The sequence below is a fragment of the Ursus maritimus genome, unplaced genomic scaffold (assembly GCF_017311325.1).
Source record: "Ursus maritimus isolate PB19 unplaced genomic scaffold, ASM1731132v1 scaffold_16, whole genome shotgun sequence".
NCBI lineage: Eukaryota > Metazoa > Chordata > Mammalia > Carnivora > Ursidae > Ursus > Ursus maritimus.
The window spans coordinates 46,702,734-46,724,203 of NW_024424008.1; the positions used below are offsets into that span (position 1 = coordinate 46,702,734).

Consider the following 21,470-nt stretch of genomic DNA (forward strand, 5'->3'; position numbering starts at 1 on the left):
GTCAAGCCTATTTTTTTTCTTTGAACGGACCTGGCCGTTCTCACCCTCTGGCAAGTCACTCAGGCACCATCAGAGGGCGGCTGGGACCCAGGCCTGCTCTTCAGACCGGCTGCACACAGGTGAGCCTGCTTCCCTCCCTCCATCCTCTGAGCAGCTACAGATGTGTCTTCCCAGGGAAACCCCGATGATCACACCCATCTAAGAGGATTAGCTCCTCCTTCCGGCCACTGGGCCAGGGGACAGGGCAGCTCTGGGACCAAGCTGCCCATGGGGCTGGCCGCCTCACTCTGGGACACGGCAGGAAGAGCTCTGGCAAGCAGGGCCTTCACCTGATGTAGCCCTGCCCAGGTGAGTGGCTCTGAACACGGGGGAATGCAGTGTGACTGCCAGCCTAGAGAGTTCTCCAGGAGAAAGGACCAAGGCAATTCAACTTCACAAATGTGTGCTGAATATTCCCCATGGACCAGATGCTGCAGGTACCATGGTGAAAACGCAGAATCCTTGCAGTCTCGTGTGGGAGAAAGACAGACGTGATCGTGGGTGACTATAACTCAAGGGAAAATGAGATTCAGTGGGGAACCACGGACAGAGTCCTGTGAAAGCACGCAGTCCAGACAAGTTCCAGTTTGGGAGATCAGAAGTGACTCCAGGGAAGATCTGGCCCTCGAAGGGCAGGCAAGACTTCCAGAGGCAAAGAACATCCCGAGCTGAGGGCAGTTTGAGTTTGGGAACACACGGGAAAAAAAAGTAGAGCACGGACTTGAGGACGGCCGGGAGGGCCTGCAGGAAACGTCTACAGAGCACAGATGGTGGCAGGCCTGGAACGGACACGAGAGATGGGAAGGGCAGCCCCTGCTCCCAGCAGGCCGAGGGTGGCTCAGCGGCTCACCGTGAACCAGAGCAAGGGGTACCCAGCTCCAAGCGCCAGCCAGTCCCTGAAACCCCAGAAATTAACAATCCAAAAGAATCCGTCTCAGCCACACTTCCCCTCATCGACTGCATCTGACCCAGATCGATCTTCTGCTCAGAATCCTTTCGGCACGAGCAGCTTAGGCATGTCCTAAGACTCTGTGCTGGTCTGCACGCTGCGTTCACGTGTTTTCGCTCCTTCGCCTCTGGCTTTTCCCTCCCCGATCCCCAGGAGCGCATTCTACGTGTTCTTTCTCTCGTGTTTCTTCCACGACATCTGATAGAGTACTCCAAACTCCGTAGGAGCCTCATTAAATCTAACCGTACAGGCGAGCGAATATTGTGAAAGCACAAATGACCACAAGCAAAGGTAATGTTGTAAAAACAATTATGATCCTAAGGGGACCATCATCATTCGGGGCATAAAAGGCGTTCCCTAGAAATGACGGAGCCCATCTTTCTGCTCCGAAACCGTCTCGGTTACTAGGGAACGGAGTGCTCTCAGTTTAGAAAGATTTCTCCAGAAATCTATTCCATGGTTTCTAGGGGTTTCACATTTGAAGATCTAAAAATCATGTAGCCGGTTATAGACTGTGATTATCTGTCGTTCATAATAATAGCTCAACGTGTCCAGAACAGGGGCGCCTGGTTGGCTCAGACAGTGGAGCCGGCGACTCTTGATCTTGGGGTCGTGAGTTCGAGCCCCACATTAGGTGCAGAGTTTATTAAAAAAAAGAAACGTGTTAATAACACTCAGTGTGTGCCAGGAGCTGAGCAGACAAGTTGTGCGTGCCTTAGCTCACGCTCATCCTTAGTGCATTTCATCCTTCCGGTACTCACAGCCAGGCAGCCTTTAGACAGGCTGTTATCCTCCTTTACTGACAAGGACACCAAGGCGTAGAGAGGTTAACCGGCCAAGGTGAGCCAGGACGCAGCATCGACAGCCGTGTCTGGCCGGTTCAGAGCCCACCGCTTCACCGTCCACCAAATCCTTTCTTCTCTTCCTCCAACAAAGAGGCAGAACTTCCTCGATTTCATGCCTAGATCTCACCCTGTGCCCCCGGGGCTCATCCACGTGCCTCCTCTCTCCCTCAAGCTTGTAGCAGCAGCTCCCTTCCCCGGCCTTGGGCGATACCGTCTCATGCCAAGCCTCCAAGCCTCACACCTGACCACCTCGTCCTTGGCTCTCCTCCGGCTCCTTCTTCACCTTCATCCGCTCCCCACCCTCACATCTCCTCATCGCTCTGCCGTCCTCTGCGGCTAACCCCCACACGGCTTCAACTACCGCCACTGAGATCAGGCATGTCAGGTCTTGTAATCTACAGTCTGACCCTGACTTCTGACCTCCCCAGCATCTCCCCTCTGATGTGCCGAGATACTTCGCTATGTCCAGAACCGCGTCCTCCGACACCGTCCCGCCACGTCCCAAGCTCTCCGAGTGCTACACCTGCTCCCTGCCTGAGTCCTCACGATGAGAGCTGGGATTTCGCTCCACAGCCTTGCCTCGGCCCCACTCCCCAGCAGCCGCCCACCCAGTTATGTTTCCCTCTTCATAATCTCTGCTCTCCTTTGTATCCCCAGTGCTACCAATGTGGCCCACTCCCTACTAGAGCCCATGAGCAAATTGGGACCGGGCGCTGGGCTCTTTAGACCCCCTTGTGTCTTCCCGGGCTTGGCAGGGTGTGAAATACTCAGAGGGCGATACGAAATTCGGCTGAGGAACCGGCAACGTCATGCCTATATTACCACGAGCCCCCACCATGACTTCCTAACCCTTCTCTAATCTTTCCCCTTTCCAATCCATCCTGCCTCTTGCCAGGACATGCATTTCCCTAAAAGACTCTATTTACAGCGAGTCCCCTACTCAAAGATCCTTTCATGGCCTTGAGGCAAAAAGCAAACTCCTCCATCTTCAGCTGGGGGGGCCTGCCTGGTATCTCGAAGCACCCCCACGCCAACCCTCCACCCCTGAGAAGGGAGTCTCCCTACTGCCTACACAGAAATCACAGACTGGCACCTTGACGTCTCTGCCCAGGGCCTTCTCCCCCTCGAGGACTCCCCCCAACTCTGCTCAGCTACTGGAATCACGCCCGTCCTTGAAGCTCCATCACCAACCCCAAGTACCCCGTGAAGCCTTTGCTCCTCTGACCCGAACTCACTTAAGCCCCAGCCCCACCCACCTGTGGCTTCCCGTCAACACTGAGGCACAGCTGTGATGTAACCGTACCACACGAGCATGGGACAGGAAGTACAGCATGTCCCACTCTGCCTTGAGGTCCCTATCTCCTCACGGCCAACCCCACAGATTTGCCAGCAGAGCCGACCTACCAGGTGCTTCCTAGACTGTGCGATTTCAGAAGTGTCCTCTGACACCCCCACCTTTCCCACCCTGTTTGCAATCACTGAATGTTCAGCTTTGGGCTTAAAATGATGTTTCCTCTTAAAATACAAATACCTCTAGAAACATAAAATTAACTACAGAATGCACCTCCATGTTGGCATAAGTGACTCTCTCCAGGTCTCAGTGGTGGAACCAGGAGCACGACGACAGGAGGAAGGGCAGAGGAAGCAACGAAGCAACATATGTCCAGGAGGTGAAAATGAAGGGAAAGAGAGAGAGGCCCACCTCTCCAGGCTGGGAAGCCTAGCTGCACACTCTGGGACCTTCTGGAAGGAGCCCCAGACGTACTGCATGGCTGACCTCGGGTGCGCCGTGGGGCCAGCAGCACTGCCAGGTGGCCAAGGCTGTGCACTGCTTTAGGGAGGCAGCACGCAAGGCCGAGAAGAAGGAAGTGAGGGCTGGCGGCAGGTGCAAAAATAGACCCAAACCCTCACATGACCCTGCAGCCACTCCATCTCCATCACAAACCAAAACCACCGGAGCAGAGCTTGCTTGCCTAACCAGCACTTCCCTTCCCCTTCCACAGGCGCACACGCCCCCTCAGACTTCCACGTGGCCCTCGCGTGACATCCTCACCTTTCCAAGCCACCGTCCACGGTCATTTCAACCATTTCAAACCCCGCTCCCTGACAGCACCCCTCACGTCTTCACACGGGGGATGTGCCTGGGCCCAGCACCCTGGTGGTGTTGACAGCAAGGCACCTAGCCTGTGTGATTTTTCTCAGGAAGTGGAAGGTCTGGTGAGGCAATTTGCCTGCCAAGGGACAAAGGCAAAAGTCACAGAAGTAACTGGCACAGTAAGAGTCACAGCTTCCTCCCTGAGAAGTTGGGGAGAGGTAACGACCTTCTTTGGGGAACTAGAAACTCAGCAGCGAATGCTGCATCTCTAACCCCACTCAGTCTGCTCCAGGCCCCTGCTCCACCTGTCGCTAGGTTTTCCAAGAGGGCGGCTCCTCTTCCAGCTCCCCACCAATTCCCAAGTATGTCCATCTCTCTGGTGAGAAGCCCAACATGCCCCACCTCCCACATAGGGAGGGCCCAGGCTGCAGGTATGCCCTGCCCCTGCAGTACCCCAAACTCCTTGACGACCACCCCTGACGTTCTCTTCTAGCCCCGGCGCCCTGGTCCCTGTCCTGCTCCTTCTCCTGACCTAATGCTCCAAAAGCCCCTCTGCCCCTGCGCCAAACGTGCTCTGGAAGCCCAGACCATCATCTTTCCTGTCTTCTGACTACTCAGACGTGCGTGTGGGCCTAGCAGCTGCTCACCACAACCCACGACAAGCAGGAAGGAAGTTGGGACCTGCTTGCAGACATCTGTGCCCTTGTGGTAGGGGTGAGGAGGGGGCAGATGGAGCTGAAAAAGAAGATTCCAGAGGGACCCCAAGGTGGTTCCAAGGCCACAACTGCAGTAAGAGTTAGCTCTGGGGCTATGAATAAAGATAATGATAATAACAATCGACAGTATATCCTGACAAGGTGAGGAACCTGAGTGTTATTTGCTTCCTGGAAGGCAGGGGGCATACAGCTCTATCCAGGGGGGATGTGGCACAGCCAGCAACCTGGACCCTGGGGCAGGGATCCTCACCTCTCAGAAGCCAAGAGCAAAGCAGGCAGCAGGGCCCACCTAACTCTGGGTGCCCCAAGGCCCGGACCTGCCCAACCAAGTGCAGTGGGAGGAGTGGCTGCAGAGAGCTGGAAATCTTGTCTCCAGAGCCAAGTCCCTCCAACACCTTTTCCTTGCTTTTCATCATGGAGCAAGTTAGGTAAGGGAGCTGTTCCTAACTGCTGCTCCACTCTCAGAGCATCAGGCAGGGCGAATATTAGCCAGTATATGCCCGTAGGAGCTATTCTAGTTTAAAAAAAAAATTTTTTTTTTTCTATACCCATTAGTAAATAACTGCTTCCTTGAAACCCAAGACAGTCCCCTCCTAAGCACCAGTGGCCTGGCCCCTTCCCCAGGGCCTGTCCACCATCCAGCAACTAAAAGGTTAATGCCTGGCCAGGCAGGGTGGCCTTCAGGACCCAGCTCCCTCCAGGCTGGCTCTGTTCCGATTGGCCAGTGCCACTTCAGTGGCTAAATATTTTGAATACAGGCAACCCGAGAAGCCAGTGTTGGGGGGGCACCTGGCCAGAGGACCCTGCGGGTCTCGTTCATTTCTGGATAAACAAAGGCAGCAGCTACCCTGACCTCAGAGCTTCCTGAGCAAACTTAGGGGCAGTCATCCTGCCTCTGGAAACAAGCTAGGGCTCCCCAGAGTGGGGAAGAAAGCAATCAGATACAACTCTCCAAGCTACAGCGACCTAACCGTGCCTAACCGTGCCGGCTGCCTGATTCCTGCCCTTCCGTCCTCCCCCTCCCCCTCTCTGGGGGCCCAGGGCAATCTCAAATCAATGCTTCCTCCATATCCAACTGCCAGGTTCTGCTGCAGAAACACAGCCCGGGGCCAGCCAGCTGGGAAAACAAATCCAGAGGCACAGCAGTATGTGCCGCCTTGCCTTGGTGGTCTTTTCTAGACCGGTACAGGTGGGACGGAGGGGGGTGCACACGCACACCCACACGCACTGCTGACACTGACCAAACCAAGCATTCGGCAAGCATTCTGCAAGATCTGCCTCAGACGGGTGGTGAAAGTCCCTGTAAACCCAGGTAACACTGTTGCCACCTGTGAGATGGGCAGTTCACTCGTTGGCAGATTTTCTTTCTGCCCGTTAGCCTGACACTGTTCGTTCAGAAATCCTGCCTGGCCAGTACCTGGCCGGCCTGATTCTGCACAGTTTCACCCTGACACCTGTGTTCTGCCAAACTCCTCGGTGAGCGGAAAAACAGGCCCTGGCTACGGGTCACGCTGTCGAGATGACGACAAGGCGCACATTCTCCCAGCACCTCCCCCGCCCGCCCCCCCCACCCGCTTTAGCATGGCAGTGGTCCCGGAATTCAGCCCCATGAAGTCACAACGGGCGGGACAGCCCTTCCTTACACGCTTGTTGTCTGCAGGGCTGTGGTAGAACTGGGCGATCACCGCTTCACTGCTGTTTCCCACGCCGAAGCTCAATTTCTCCGAAATTCTCTTGAATGATTTTCCATAGTCGTAAGACACGTACACCTGGATCAGGGAGAAGGAGAGGACAGAGAAGAGCTGGTGAAAGAGGTGGCCGAGACAGACCTCTCCCTTTGCCCCCACCTGCCAACTTCCAGCCCTGGGTCCCGCGAGGCGTTCCCGATAGCTCCCTGGTGTCAGGACGCGACAGACGTGACGAGATGACGCACCAAGGAGAAGCAGGGCAACTCTCCGTCCACGCCCCAAGCGTGTGGGGGCAGGAGGCATGGAAGCACCGCAGGCCCTTGCTGCCCGCAATACAGAGGCTCTTTTCTGAGGCCAAGACCCGTCCCTGCAGGGGAGGGGTTGGGGGGACCCACGGATGGAAGCAATGATGACCTCCTCCCCACGGCCGGGTTAAGTGTCTAACAAATTACATCCAGAGGCAGACAGAATGTGGTTGTCTGAGGGGGAGGGACCGGGAACTTGTTTTGCCATCTGCGAAAATGTCCCAAAAGGTCATCTAATTCTTCAGCCTTCTTCTAGGAAGTTCTGTTCCTACAGCACAGCAGAGGATAAAAAAAGAAAACCCTCCCAGGACTCCACAGAGAAGCCCAAGATGAGAAAGGAAGTGTTGAGTGATTCAATACGCACGTTTGAATGTATAGGGACCCCCCCCCCGCCCCAGCACTCACGCTTGCTGATGCCACCACCCCGGAGGGAACGGCCACGGGAGCTGGGCACGCACCAGCACGACTGACTGCTTTCCTGCTTGCGGGGCTCCGGCTACCCGGAAACCACGACAGTAAAACATTCAAGGAACTGTCATTCACGGAGACTTCCGAGCTGCCAGATACCGTACCACCCTTTCCGTGTGAAAGAGCTCGGGGAGCTCTCCCCACAGCCCTGCATGGCAAATGCAGTTATCAAAATCACTTTACAGACAAGGCAGCAGGGGCTTAGGGGATTAGTTTCTTGCCAAAGTAACAGAGAAGGTAAGTAGCAGCGTGGAAATGTGATCCAGGCTGCCTGCCTCCAAAGCCAGAAATCCCAAAGCCATCACACCTTAGGTCGTGGATGGTGGGATAAAGCCATCAGGTATTTTGCGGCCAGACTTGGTACCTAGGCAATGTGAAATTAACATAATCAGAGGATTAAAGACAAGCCTAATAAGTGAGTAGAATATTAATAATACTTATTAGGATCGAGGTAAGTTCTAAAGGAAAATGATAGGTGAATTCCAACAAGAACGGGAACAGCCGCGCTAATCCCAGGAAAGGTACTGCCGTCAGTGCACACTGATGCGACAGCCAGCACATTTCAAGGGTCTGTCATGAGCCAGGCGCTCTGCTAAGTGCCAGATATACAAAGACATGGCCTTTACACACATTGTAAACATACAAATGTTTGTAAACCATAACCCTTGTAAACAATGAACTCCACAAGGCAGGTACAAAGGGAACCGAGAACACACACAGGGCATTAATATTTATTAGATGTCAAGGTTAGAAGAGCACAGATAGAGCCTCTGCCAATATCTGGGCCACAGCAGAAGAGACCCCATTACGAACACTCATGCTTACAACACAGCGTGTGTCCCCAGCTGCCAAGCTCACAGTGAGGGGCTGCCATAAAAGCGGCCTCAGAAACACGGCAGGCTGAAAAGCTCACAGAGGGTTTGAGTGGGTAAAAAGACAAAGTGGTACCTTCTCACTTCCATTCTCCTGGCCCAGGATGGACGCTGAGAGTCCCTGTTAGGGTCAGATGTCACATGTACTGAACTAATGGCTTCTCAGAAAGCGACTCGGCCCCCTCCAGCTCCAACGTCCCCGAAACTGATAATCCGCTATGAGTTACCTCCTCAGAACAGATGTGATAATAAGTCGTATTAGGATAGCATTTTTCAGTAGACACTATCGCTCTCCACCTTTAAAAATTCTGTAGGTCAGCCTCACTTTTGCCTCCCTCGGTGTCCCTAGAACATCACACGTACTCAGTAAAGATTTCTGGAATTAAACATCATTAGAAACCACAGAGTGAGGTAAATGTGTCCCACAAATGAATAAAAGAGGGTGACATGAATGAATCAGTGAGTGAGTGAATGAAGAATTATTTCCATGTAAGAGATGACAAAAACCAAGACTCGGAGATGTTAATGACCAACCCAAGGTCACACAGCTAGGAGGTGACAAAACGTAATGGGTTCCCTCCAGTCCCTGGTCCAGTTGTCTTTCCACTCTTGCAAGTTACCCTCCTAGGAGAATGCTCTCTGCTACAGCCACATGTTGCCCTGTTAAAGGGGAAGATCTTACACTGAGTGGAAAGGAAAGAAGGGTTGAAATGTACAGAACCCATCTCCTTATCCGGCCCTGTTCGGAGTCCTTCACACCAGTGCTTCTCAAAATGGTACTATGCCTACAAGTCCCCCAGCACAACATGGGTCACGATGCACTCTGATTCAGGAAGTCCGGAGTAGAACTTGGGATTCCGCCTTTCTAACCAGCTCCCAGAAAACACCCCTGGCAGCTGGTCCACAGACCGCACTTTGGGAAGCAAGGTTTTACAAGCACTATCTCACGGACAGATGAGAAGCCCAGCAGAAGGTTAATGACTTGGCTCAACATCAGACTGCTAACGAACGGCAGAGCCAGGGTTCAACCCCAGGCATTTCAGAGCCAGAGCGCCGTGAGACATCAGCCCCATGGGCTCCCAAGTTCTCCCCTGTTAGCAATCTAGCCAGTCCTGGCCCTGCTCCCCGGTCCATCCTGGGGGGCACCAATTATAATGTGACACCACTCTGGGTGCAAAGGCGGCAGAGTCCTACCATTCCTGAAGCTTTCCCCAGTTGATTCGGATCTTCTGGTGGACACTAACTCTGAAGAGGCCCTTGGCCCGTGAGGTTGCACCTGAGTACCTTTGCAAGATATGTCAAGAGAAGGAAGAAACAGAGACATGGGAAGGCTCAAGATAAACAATACTTATTGTCTCCTTTCATCAACCAGACTTATCGGAGAAAAAGATGGCATTCCTCTTAGAACGCAGCTGCCATTCCTCACGGAATCAGACTTGCTACCAGGTCATCAGGACATTATTCATTTTTTTTTTTTTTCTGTTGAAAAGCAAACCTTCCGGGATTCCAGCTTCCAGATCCGTCTTTTTTATATACTGAATATGCATGACTTGGCCATTTTCCAACACACACACAGCTCCTCACTTACACGGGTCCCTTCCCTTCTGGACGGCTGACGGGGCCTGACGAACCAGGCTCCCAGTCTTCTCGCAAGAAAGTCAGGATTGCTACAACACCCGCACCACCAACTCCGGCCTCTGAGTCATAATTTATTTCTGCGTTAACTTTTCACATCAGAACATCTCCGTTTCAGCTGCCAAGTCTTTAATAGAGCCTGTGTGCGGACAGGGGGGAAATCTCTGCCACTCCCATTTATTATCCCCAAGCATGGCGTTTCCTCTCCATGTAATCTTATCGTGTATTTCATTACAGGATGGTGTATCGCGTCCAATGTTCAATGGCTTCTCGGTAAGACACACCCAGATATTTAGAGTGAGAATGGGGTTTGGGCAGACTGGCCATATGTGGGGAGACCAACTGTCCTGGTTGACCCCGGCCTGAGAAGCCTCCCAGGATACAGGGTTTTCAGGGCGAAAACCCAGATGAGTGGGTCCCACCGGCAACACGACGCCTCACACAGCGAGCACGTGATCAGGTCTCGGGAGCCACCACTCTCCTCCCACTGACACGCTGCGTGACCTCAAGCAGGCCACTTCATGTCTTTAGGCTCCTGTTTGTCCGGCAAAGCCATAAAACCACAGGTAAGGTCTTTTACCTATCTCATAAAAAAAATATTATCTAGACAAAGAATTTCTAAATGTATAAAAAGCCTAAGGAGGATTTCCCAACACAGTAGGGCCCAGAGCTGTTTCCTGTGCTCAAAGGGGCAGCCATGAAGGGGTGTGCGGGCCATGACCACACTGAGCATGGACACAGGTGCCTACGGACCTCATGGGACCAACAGCATCCATACGCTGCCTTCTGCGCTCGCAAACCCTGGTCGCATTTATAAATGGGCCAAAGCCACTGCCCCAAAGAACAACATCCAAACAGCTGTCAACGGCCGTGGTTTCCCACCCCACCCCCCCCGCCCTGCTCAACAGCCACCCTGGACAAAGGTCTGCATTATAGCCCTTCTACTGCCCTCCCTGTCTGTGGCTGTCTCCACCGAATCCACTAGAAAGCAGCCCCCAGTGCTCCCTCCAGGCACCTACCTCGGAGCACATCCAAGCCAGACAGCAGATACACAGAGAGGGAACTCACAGACACCAGGTCTATACTCAAGAATCCCAAGTGTGTCCTTCGGGCTGATGGGACAGTGCTAGCAAATTCACCGGGAGGCTCCCTCTGGACGAGCACAGACTGAACAAAGCTCCACACTGTGTCTCTTTGTCCACAGGTTTCGCCCTGCCGCCGCATCAGTCCCTGACCCCAGGCAGGCGCTTCTCCTCTTCCCACAGGGGGACGTCTGGAGCCGGGGCCGCACACTTGGGACCCAAGGACCAGCTCTGGCCTCGTAGAGCTTGTACTTGGCCCGCCCAGTATTTGTACGAATGATGCAGGAGTTGCCAACTTGTAAGACTCAGCGGTTTCCACGTAAAAACCTGGACCTCTGGGCTTCTCTTGGAAATCAGATCTGGCAAGGCCAGGCCCTCCACGGCAACCAGAGTTGGGACCGATGACAGCGGCCCCTCGCAAGCACCAAACCCCTTCTACCTCGCAGCGTCTCTCAGAGACAGGATCAATCACCATGTTCAAATTAACACACAGGTAAACGCTTCTTGAACCTGCATCTCTACCAAAGTGGGAAAATGATCCACTGTCCCAGAAGGCCACACACTTTACGAAAAATGAGCGAGACCATTGTCCTCCCTGGAAGAAAGAGTGTGGTGAACATGGAGGCAGCCTCCTCCTGCCACCACCCACCTGGTCTCTCATGGGCCTTTGAGTCTATGACCCTTGGTCTCTCGTCTTCAAAGCACCTAAACTCTTAAAGGCCATAGAGAGCCAACCGTGGAAATTGAGAATACGAGTTCATCAGAGTCAAGAATCCAACCCACGGGAAGGGGTCCCATCGGGCTCTGCCGCGGATGGGCAGCTCTGCCCGCATGTGCTTCTGGCATTTTGCGGAGCAGACCCAACTATCCAGATCGAGCCCGAGCCCTTCACAAAAGTAATCACACATTGTGTGGATCTCATTGCAAAACGGACCACGTCACCCTCTGTTCGGCAAACAAGAGGTATGTATCATTTTCCAGATTCTCTTCTCTGTTGTAAAATGTATCCCATCCATTCATTCTCCAATTACCCGCTATGTTTTGCTGGCATGATAACCCCGCCAGATTCCAAGAAGGCACGTTGGGGCCTCACAGAGGAGTGCTCAAACCAGTACCAATACTTACATCACTGCTCCTGGGCCTCGCCAGTGCCAGGCTGTCCCGGGCCAAGGCCACGATCACGTTGCTTTTCTCTCCGGCCCAGTGCACCACCATTTGATTGTGGGAATCATTCAGACTAACCTGAAAGAGATCAGACCGACACAGGAATTAGGACCCATGACGAGTGAGGGCCACGATATTCTAAAGCAAGACTCTCTCTCCTCCTCTGTCACTCAGAAATAGCTAAGATTCGGAGATCTGAAGCATGGGACCAGGGTGGCCTATTTTTCCTCCAGTGCACATTCCGCAAGACACAACTCCCCCAAGAAGAAACACAAATTCCCTGCCATTTTGGATATAAATGGATTGCAAAAAATCTTCTCAGGCTCTCTCTGGCATACCTAGTGACTTTGCTTATCCTTGTCTTTTGCGTAATCAGTCTCCGGTTACTTTCATCTCTAACCCATACGTGGGTCATGCACTCCGAAGGCCTTGAAACCAAAACACTGGCACATCTTCATCATTCAGAAAAAGTGCACAGGCCAGAAAGACCACATGCTCTCAAACCTCCATTCAAACTGGTACCCTGTCTGGCCGACAGGTGACATGGCTGGTCCCCAGCTCCTCACAAGGAGGAACAAGAGAAAAACGTCGCGGTACAAGTTTTATTTAATTAGCTTTAAAGTATCCCAAGTAAGGAAATTATTTTCCAGGACTCCCCAGAAATGACCTTCAGATTCTTGCTAACAGGAGTTCCCAGACTTCTGGATTTTGTAAACCAGGAAGATGAAAAGAAATTAGAAAGGCCAACAGAGGACTGGTTGGCCAACTCTATTTTGCCAGGAAAGGACATTAACAAAAACAGCCACTGTGTCGAGCCTGACTTGCTGTTCTCTGCACCGGTTTCCTCTGCTCTCTGAGGACACAGCAGACTCAGGCCCAGGCTGCCCTGAGGTGGGGTGTGGCCTGGGACTGACTTGAGGCCATGGAACATGAGGGAAGGTGGTCAGGGCCAGCAGCCCCAGCCCCTGCCAGCCCTCTGCTTCTTTCCCATCCACAGGCGCCATTCAGGACTCCAGAGTCCCAGACGAGAGCAGAACCACAAGAAGGAGCCAGAGTCCCCAGTGAGAAAACCCTTCGCTCATCAGTAATACTCGCTTTGAAGTCCTCATAGTTGGGGGATCCATTTACGCCCCTGAGCTTCTGGGACCCATCCGTTATGCAGTTAGCCCTCCTAAGCAACATGACCACCATAATCACTGTCGTTTTTTAAAGAAAGGACAGTTTAAGGGTGCCTGGGTGGCTCAGTCATTGAGCATCTGCCTTCAGCTCAGGTCATGATCCCAGCGTTCTGGGATCGAGCCCCGCATCGGGCTCCCTGCTCAGCGAGAAGCCTGCTTCTTCCTCTCCCACTCCCCCTGCTTGTACTCTCTCTCTCGCTGCCTCTCTCTCTGTCAAATAAATGAATAAAATCTTTAAAAAAAAAACCTAAAAAACAGAAAGAAAGAAAGAAAGAAAGAAAGAAAGAAAGAAAGGGCATTTAACACCGAAAACTGTACAAGGATCTATCTCGGAATAAAGAACAGTTCTTTTAGACAGTTTTGCTTTATGAAAAACTTCACTCCATTCCTTTTATTTTTCCTCTTTCACCAGACACGGGCGGGACCGTTCGAGGGCCGGCATCTCAGAAGCCCTGAGCTAACATTTCACCCACTCTGGGTGAAGAGCAAACCAATGACCATACGAACAAAAATTCCAAGACCTGCTGTTAACAGCCGGAATCAGGACAAAGACGCCCCAAAATCAGGAACATGCACTCTCCCTCTTGCTCAACAGTGTCTGGGAGAGGCCTCTTTCACCAGTCTCTCCAACCCCGGCTGTCTGGGGCACGTGTGGAAGGAAATCAAGCTTCTGGGCTCCGAGGAGCCTGCACGATCCGGCCTGCATCCCCTCCCACCACCGTCACCCCTGGGGCGGATGCGAAGTCCAAGCTCGAGCCGCCGTGCCCTCTGAGCTGCCGTCCAGTGGAGGCTCTGCGGCAGAAAACCCTCCCCACACTTCCTTTCTCCTTTCTGTTCCTCATCCTGCACCGCCCTAGCTTTCCCCACCCCCCTCCCTGAGGTGCTCTCAGCTGTCACAAGGGAGAAGGGAAACACCTGTGCCACAAACTTGGCAGACAAGATGACAAAGGAGCTAATCCTTAACTACTCCGCTCTGGCCCTTAAGCGCCTGCATTTCATTTGACCCGGGATCCGAATGCTTTCGGAAAATATCTGAAATGAGACCTCTGTGAAGAAAAAGACCTTTTGGTATCTTTTAGGAAACTATGTCATTCCAAAATGTTCCTTCTCGTTCACGGAGAGACGTCCAGGTGCGCATCAAGAGAGGACAAATGCAAAACAGAAGAAAGTAAATAACGTAACCCAGAACGCTACAGGGGAAAAGCCGAGAAGGGAATCCCCACCAGCAGCTGACGGGGCCTTACTCCAGCCTTCCCGTTCTCCCACCTCTCCCCCTCCAGCTCACGCCTCTGGGAGGAATCTCGAAGCATCTACAAATCAGAAGCCCAATAGCCCAAGTACCCTGGGATTTCAGGCTAAAAGTCTTTCCCCCCCAAACCATTCTCGCCCTTAGAACCAGACGGGAATAAATAGTACGTGTGCAAACATCGATACAATAAAGGATTCGGCACCTGGAAGAACCACCCGAGTTCTCAGGGTCTGGCACGAAAAAGCACCCCCCCCCCCCCGATATCTGCCTCGGGCAACCTCAGAATGGTCCCCCAGGCCGGTGACAATCAAATCACGCTCTGAACAGGTTACAGAGCCTCCGGTGAGGAGAGTGGGAAAGAGGTCTCCATGGTACGTACCGAAGCCTCTCTCCCCAGCAGACGTGAGATTTATGAGGCCCCAAACCCGTCCGAACAGAGGTGAAGGGGTGAGAGCAGCACAAAGGACAAGCGTCAGAGCGTCCAAGGGCTTTCTGACAAAGGAAGCCGAAGGCAAGCTTGGTGAAACACCTTTAAAAAAAAGGGGGGGGGGGCTTAATAAATGAGACACAGTTAACTGGAGCTGTAAAAGCAGCAGGGAGGGGCCCGATGCCTCCCCTCGGAAGGCAGAGAAAAATCGCATGCCACCGCAATCTCCGCACACAGAAACCGCGTCATCAACAACCCACAGCGCCCGGGAGGTACTTGCAGCCTCGGGGAGGCTCCCGGGCAGGTCGTTCATGTCCGCGAGGTCATCCGGTCTGGGACTCCCAAACCGGGCTGAAAGAACCACCACAGACCTCCCGGGTCAGCTCCGTCTCTGACTGGGGCCCAGGAATTCCTGTTTTTAAAAGAGACGCTCCGGGTGTCCGTAATGCAGCTTATCTGGGGAGCGGTGAATCCAGGCCATTCCCCTTCCTACTGGCAGTATACCTGGGATCCGACGACTCACTGCTTCGGGGAGAGGCTGTCTTTGGGTATTTGGGGTAGCTGTTAAAACTCCATGATCTGATAAATGCCACGACGGGGACAAACCTCAAAAACACTACGCTACTGAAAGAAGCTAAACACACAAGGTCACGATAGAGCCTGATTCCACATACATGAAAGGTCCGGACTCGGTCCGGAATCGGTAAATCCATACAGATGGAAAGCAGACTGGTGGTTGCCAGGGGCTGGGGGGAAAGGGACCTAGGGAGTAACCATGTCACAGGCAAGGGGTTTTATTTTGGAGAACTGGAACTAGGCAGGGGGCAGTGGTTGCACAACATCGTGAATGGACTATAAGCCACTGCACTGTTCACGTGAACGTGGTTAGTGTTATGTGAATTTCATCTCAATAATATATTTTTTTAAAAGCCTGTCTGTATCCGTGACCTGTAAAGAACATCATATTTTCAAGGTGCTGATCTAATACCGGGGAGCTCCCACTCTTAAGAAATGCTTGTTTCATCTCCTCTCGATCTTTCCTGCTACCAAAATATGCAGCCCAAATGAGTCATAGAGGAGGCAGGCTGAGGAGTAGGTCTCTGGCCAAAGCAATCCTTCAAAGTGCTGTCAGCGGCGTCTGCAGCACCACGGTATCCCCGCAGGCCTCCCGCTCCCTGCTCACCGGCCCCTGGCCCCTGGTCCCTGCTCGCCGGCCCCTGGCCCCTGCTCGCCGGCCTCTGGCCCCTGACCACCGGCCCCTGGTCCCTGCTCGCAGGAGAAATGGCCACAAGCTCTGAACCAGCATCCACTTCCAGCTCCCAACAATCGTCACCACCCCCACACTGAACACACCTCAGTCCAAGCCACCCCCATGCTGTCTCTCAGCCCCCCAGCACGCCCTGGCGTTCCAAAGAGGTTCAATGATTTGCCTCATTATTCAGAGTGAGAAAAAGAATCTGCTGCCACCCAAGCCCCAAGCTCCAGGTTGTTATAAATAGAAGGGAGGACAAATAAATTGCCTGTTGTATGGAGGCGCTGATTGCTCCAGCATTCACTTACTGATGAAGGCACTGAGGCCTACTGGGTGCCAGGCACTCTCTGAGGCTCTTCAGTAATGCCTCCCCTTGTCAAGGGTACACAGAGCACTTCTGGGGGAAATCAGTGCTGCAAGCCTGACCAGTGATAAGATATTTACAATAAAACCGTCCAAAGCTGTATACGCATTCAGGCTTATTCAGGAGGTGGGGTCCTTAATGGAACAGGCCCCACCTCATCTCCATTCATTTCTTCTGCCATTACCTCCTGCCAGTTAGTCAAACCTGAAGGTCAGGATGTCCTAGACACCCACAGCCCGTGGCCCTCACCACTCCTACACAGCTTCTTCCCAGAACACAGGACGAGGAGGACAAACAAGGCAGTCTGGTTCATTTCTCTGCCTCACTAGCAGGGAAATATGAAGAAGCATTTTTAAAAGTCTGCAATGAAGTATGAAACAAATACCACGTCCTCCAATTTCGAGGCCAGAGGCAGCTGCTAAACCCCTGAACGTCAGGACAGGCCTCAGGAAACCAAAGACAGGCTCCCGAGGTCCAAGAATAACAAGGGTTTCTCAGACCATCCATTTGCACGACCTAAATGCTAGGTAGGCAAACGGCCCCTCCGTGTCCCCATTCAGGACGGTGTCCTCACTATATTTAGCAGGCTCGTTACCCTCCCTGGGCGCCCCACCTCTGAAGGAGAACTGGAATCTAGTTTAAGAACTCCCTGCAGACAGCCCCTGCCCAGGGAGTGTCTGCGCAAGCATCTGACTTGGGTTTGCTCAAGATGCTTCGCCCACGGAACTCACGAACGACTCTGCTGAGAAATTCAGGCGGCCCATTTTACAGATGAGCAAACAAAGAGAGAATGACCGTGGATGAAAAAACTGAGCATTTCACCACCATCTCCTTAACCTCAGTCGGGAGCTCTCTTTAGAAGACAGGTAAGTAGACAGGTAGGTAGATGTCTTTTGCTTTCTCTCTACCCAAAGGGTGAGAATCATATTTTCACTGACTTAAAATACCAGTTCAGAAAGATCTACCTTTATTTCTGATCGATCCTTGGCAAGCAGAATCTAGCCACCACTGACCTCTACGTGTGGCACCCCTTCCTGAGGAACCCCACTTTGTCATTTAGCAAACAGCAGCTCTGCGATTCAGGGAGGTCTCCCTAGTAAACAGAACCTGTGAACAATCTCTGTCTTGAAAATAATCACCCCTTAATTCACCAGTCGGTGAGTAAGAAAAAGAAAACATCGGGCCAGAAGGAACCTCAGAGAACATCCAAACCGACTTCCACATTTTGCAGATGAGGTTAATAAGCCCAGAGAAAGAGTCAGAGGTGCTGTTCCACAGGACCCCAGAGCAGGGCATACAGGCGGAGCCTCAAACCGGGCTTTGTTAATGGGCCGCTGAGCACGTGAGCTAGGGCCAGCCTCAAACAAGGATTCACCCGTCCACCCAAGCCGTTTCCAAGAGCTCTGCATGATGGCTTCACAACACGCGCTTTCTGTACCCTTCCTCTCTGGGTCTGCAGTTTCCCCATAAATAGCCCCCCACCCTCGTTCATTCGTATTTATCGAGCACTTACTACACAGCAGACACCATGCTAGGAGTCAGGAAACAGGATGTCTGGGGGCAGGGGCCTGACCTCGTGTGGCGGAGATGGTGTGACTGACTGCCCCACAGACTGAAGACATGACCTACAGCAGGCAGCGCAGGGTTAGGGGAAATGGGGTGGAGGAGAAAGGTCTGGACCCAGGCATGAGCAGAGCAAAAGCCAGGAACAGGGGAGACACGGGGACTGTCAAGTTTGAAAAGCTACAGGAAAATTAGCGTAGCCAGGAGAGCCAAAGGGGAAGGCAGACTCATAGGCGATCTCCAGGTTTTCAGGGGGGGAAAGGAGAGTTCACAGCAAACAGGCTGTGGGTCCCTGGCTGAGAGCAAAGCTCTCCCTGGAATACTGGCAAGGGGCAAGTGTACCACGGGACCCTGGAGACAAGTCGGAGGCCTGGGTTTGAGTCTTGGTCTCTACGACTTATTAGCTGCAAAACCTTTGGTACGTCACTACCCCTTCTGGGAGCCTCAAAACACCCCTCTGTGAAATGAGAAGAAAAAGAATCCTTATCTTCCTGATTTTACGGGACTGCAAGCAGCATCCAATGAGAGGTTATCTGCGAATATATTTCATAAACTTCAAAATGCTAAAACATTACTTCCTTCTGTTGTTGGTCGATGGTTTATACCAGAAAAAGCCATTCTTCACAAAGCAGCTCCATATAAAAAATGAACGTCGGCCAGGGCTGGAACCCAGAGGCCTAAGAGGTGGCACTGATTTCTTGCACTTTCCTTGACCCAAAGGAACACATTTAAATCCTGCATCATGGGATGCCTGCGTCAGCAGTTAAGCGTCTGCCTTCGGCCCAGGGCGTGATCCCAGGGCCCTGAGATCAAGCCCCACATCGGGCTCCCTGCTCCTTCCTCTCCCACTCCCCCGGCTTGTGTTCTCTCTCTTGCTGGCTGTCTCTCTCTCTGTCAAATAAATAAATAAAATCTTTTTATTAATTAATTAATTAATTAATTAAATCCTGCATCGGGCCTTCCCCTTCCCAGTGGCTTCTGTACCACGCTGAGGGAAGCTAACCAAGAGCAGAGCACATCCCGCCCAATAGCACGGCTGACTGACTCCCCGGTAATGCAAGATGCCTTCTGAGCTGCAGGAATGCAAGGCACCAGCTGGAAGCAACCCCCACCCCACCCCCAGCCCTCTCAGGTAGCTCAACAACCCCCCTCCAGCTCAGAGCAGACTGTCCTTTCACCCCTGTCCGAGTCCACATCCCTCCTTCATCTGTCTCCTCTAAAGATTCAATGCCTTGCTGCCGCAAGAGCCCTTCCATCACCACCAGCAGCAGACGCCTTGTCCAATGCAGCAAGCCTTGGGCACAGTGAACTGCAGGATTTTTTTCAATTTCTCAGTGAGAGAACTTCAGGGGACTAAATACATACAGAGGAGGTAAGGCCTAGAGACCCGGTCTCCCCATTATGCAAAGAATGGTTTCAAACACTTCAAGTCTCCCCAAAACATGCCCACAGTTTCCCAGGCCACTCGCCCACCTCCGCTCTGTCCCCATGCCCTGCCATCAGTGGGTTCTCCTGTGGGGATCCTTGGGCAGGCCAGCACTGGCCTTTCTTCCCAAGTCCCTGGGCTGACCCACACAGAACTGTCGTCTATGCATGCATCCCCTGGGATAACGAGAAGCAGGGACCCCTACTGTCTGGACCCTGACCCCATCCACGGCCTCTCTCGTGGGCACCCACTTGTGTGTGCACAGTGACAGCCTCCAAAGTAGAGCCTTTGACCCAAGGCTGCTTTGAGCCCCAGCCCTCCAAGTTCAATGAACCCATCCCAGCTTTTCCTAATTTCTTCCGGACATAGAGGTTTCCTAGGAGTTCAAAACTTCATCAAGACATTACTCAGCTCCCCAGCCCACCAGAGTAAAATGGATCTCACCCCAGTACCAACTAGCGTCTTAAATTCCCAATTCGGGACCCACTCAATGGCTCAAACCCACATCTATTTAATGTAAGAATCACCCTACTAGCCCCCTCCCCCACTTCGATCCATAGTTATTCTGGGGGAAAAAGTTTCTTTTTTTTCTTTTTAAAAATAATTTTTTATTATGTTATGCTAGTTACCATACAGTATAACCTTAGTTTTTGATGTAATAAGTTTCTACTGAACAGGCTAGCCTCTTTTCTACGTAACAGAAGCAATATCACTCAAGTTCTTCATTAAAAAACCCAAAAAAAGGGGGGTGGGGAGAATAATACAGAGCACATTGGCCCCCACGCGGCCCAAAACGCCTATAAGTACATCTTTTTATTGCCCTTGTCTGCCACTCAAATTTGGGACATAATCACATCAGCCTGCCTTTCTGAAAATTCGTAGCTGTGTTTTTTAATCTAATTCAGGGGACTGGAGATAAATCATCGTGAAGGGTCCCGATTTTCCGAGCCGAGGGCTTGAGGCGGCAGCCACAGCAGAGTCATGCTAAGTTACGGGGCCGGCCGGGAAGCGGGGGGATCCATGCAGTGATGAAGACCACACGCCCCGTGCTGTTTGTCTTCATGCCAGCCTGCAGGGTCGCAGGGACGAAAGACAGACTCAGCTCCGCGGAGGTAAGTCAATAAGCACACAGGAAGCGGAGGGCAGGGGCGGGGAGGAGAGGGCTCCGCCGGGGAGGCACTGTTTACATCTTCCATTGCTCACCACGCGGCAAAGCCTGGGCCGAGGGAGCTGTCTGTGCCAGGCCACAACGAAAGGGAAGGCACTGGGGCGCCCACGGGTGGCTCAGTCGGTGAAACATCTGCCTTGGGCTCAGGTCATGATCCCAGGGTCCTGGGATCGAGTCCTGCAGGGGGCTCCCTGCCACTCCCTCTGCTTGGGCTCTCTTGCATACACACTCTCTCTCTCCCCGTCCAATAAATAAATAAAATCTTAAAAAAAAAAAAAAAGGAGAAGGAAAAGAGGTCAGCCTTCATCACCCAAGTGACGGATGCAAGGAGGCAACCGTGCAGAGGTCCCCACCCCCCCACCACGTGAACACTGCACCCTCAGCATCCTCCATGGCCACGGATGCGTTCCGACCTAGACAGGAGAGGCCCCTGTCTCCCGCCACCCAACCTGGCGGTCCGCAGCCACCGAAGCCTGGTTCAGACCTCAGCCCTCAACTCTCGCTTTGCCCCCGCTGTTTGTGGTGGGAACAAATGCATACAGCGTCTCTCCCGGGTGAAGCAGAGGCTGCCCGGCCCTGGAAAAGGCAGGCCTCCTGCCATTAAAGCGATGCCTCCCAATGCAGTAGCCAAGGGCCACATGTGGCCAGTTCAACTTAAATTGAATTCATTAAAATTAAGTGAAAGAAAAGAAATTCAATTCTTCGGTCACAGCAGCCACGTTTCAAGTCTTCCACCACCGTATACGCCACTCGACATGCTGGGCCATGCACACGGAGCATCTCCGGCACCGCAGAAAGACCTGTCAAAGAGCTGCGTTAGAAGCTCCGCCAGGAGCCCAGGGAGGCAGGGTCTTCCCGCTCTTGGCTGGCGGCAGGGACACGATCATGGAGGTCACCGTTCTTATTAACAATGACCCAGGGGGTAACAGAATTGTGTGCTTATTTTTGACTCCCCACGGCAGTCCTGATTGTTATGAAGCTCTAT

The 21,470-nt window shown here is 52.7% G+C and overlaps 1 protein-coding gene across 1 annotated transcript in view; it reads right to left on the reverse strand.

Annotated features, from left to right (window-relative positions):
- SORL1 (sortilin related receptor 1) overlaps nucleotides 1–21,470 on the reverse strand; it is a 154,159-nt gene that overhangs the window by 126,285 nt on the left and 6,404 nt on the right. The window contains exons 2-3 of the mRNA XM_008690173.2: nucleotides 11,820–11,936; nucleotides 6,288–6,413 (exon numbers count right to left, since the gene is read on the reverse strand). Coding sequence (XP_008688395.2) covers nucleotides 6,288–6,413; nucleotides 11,820–11,936 — 243 coding nt within the window. The remainder of the gene's footprint in view (nucleotides 1–6,287; nucleotides 6,414–11,819; nucleotides 11,937–21,470) is intronic.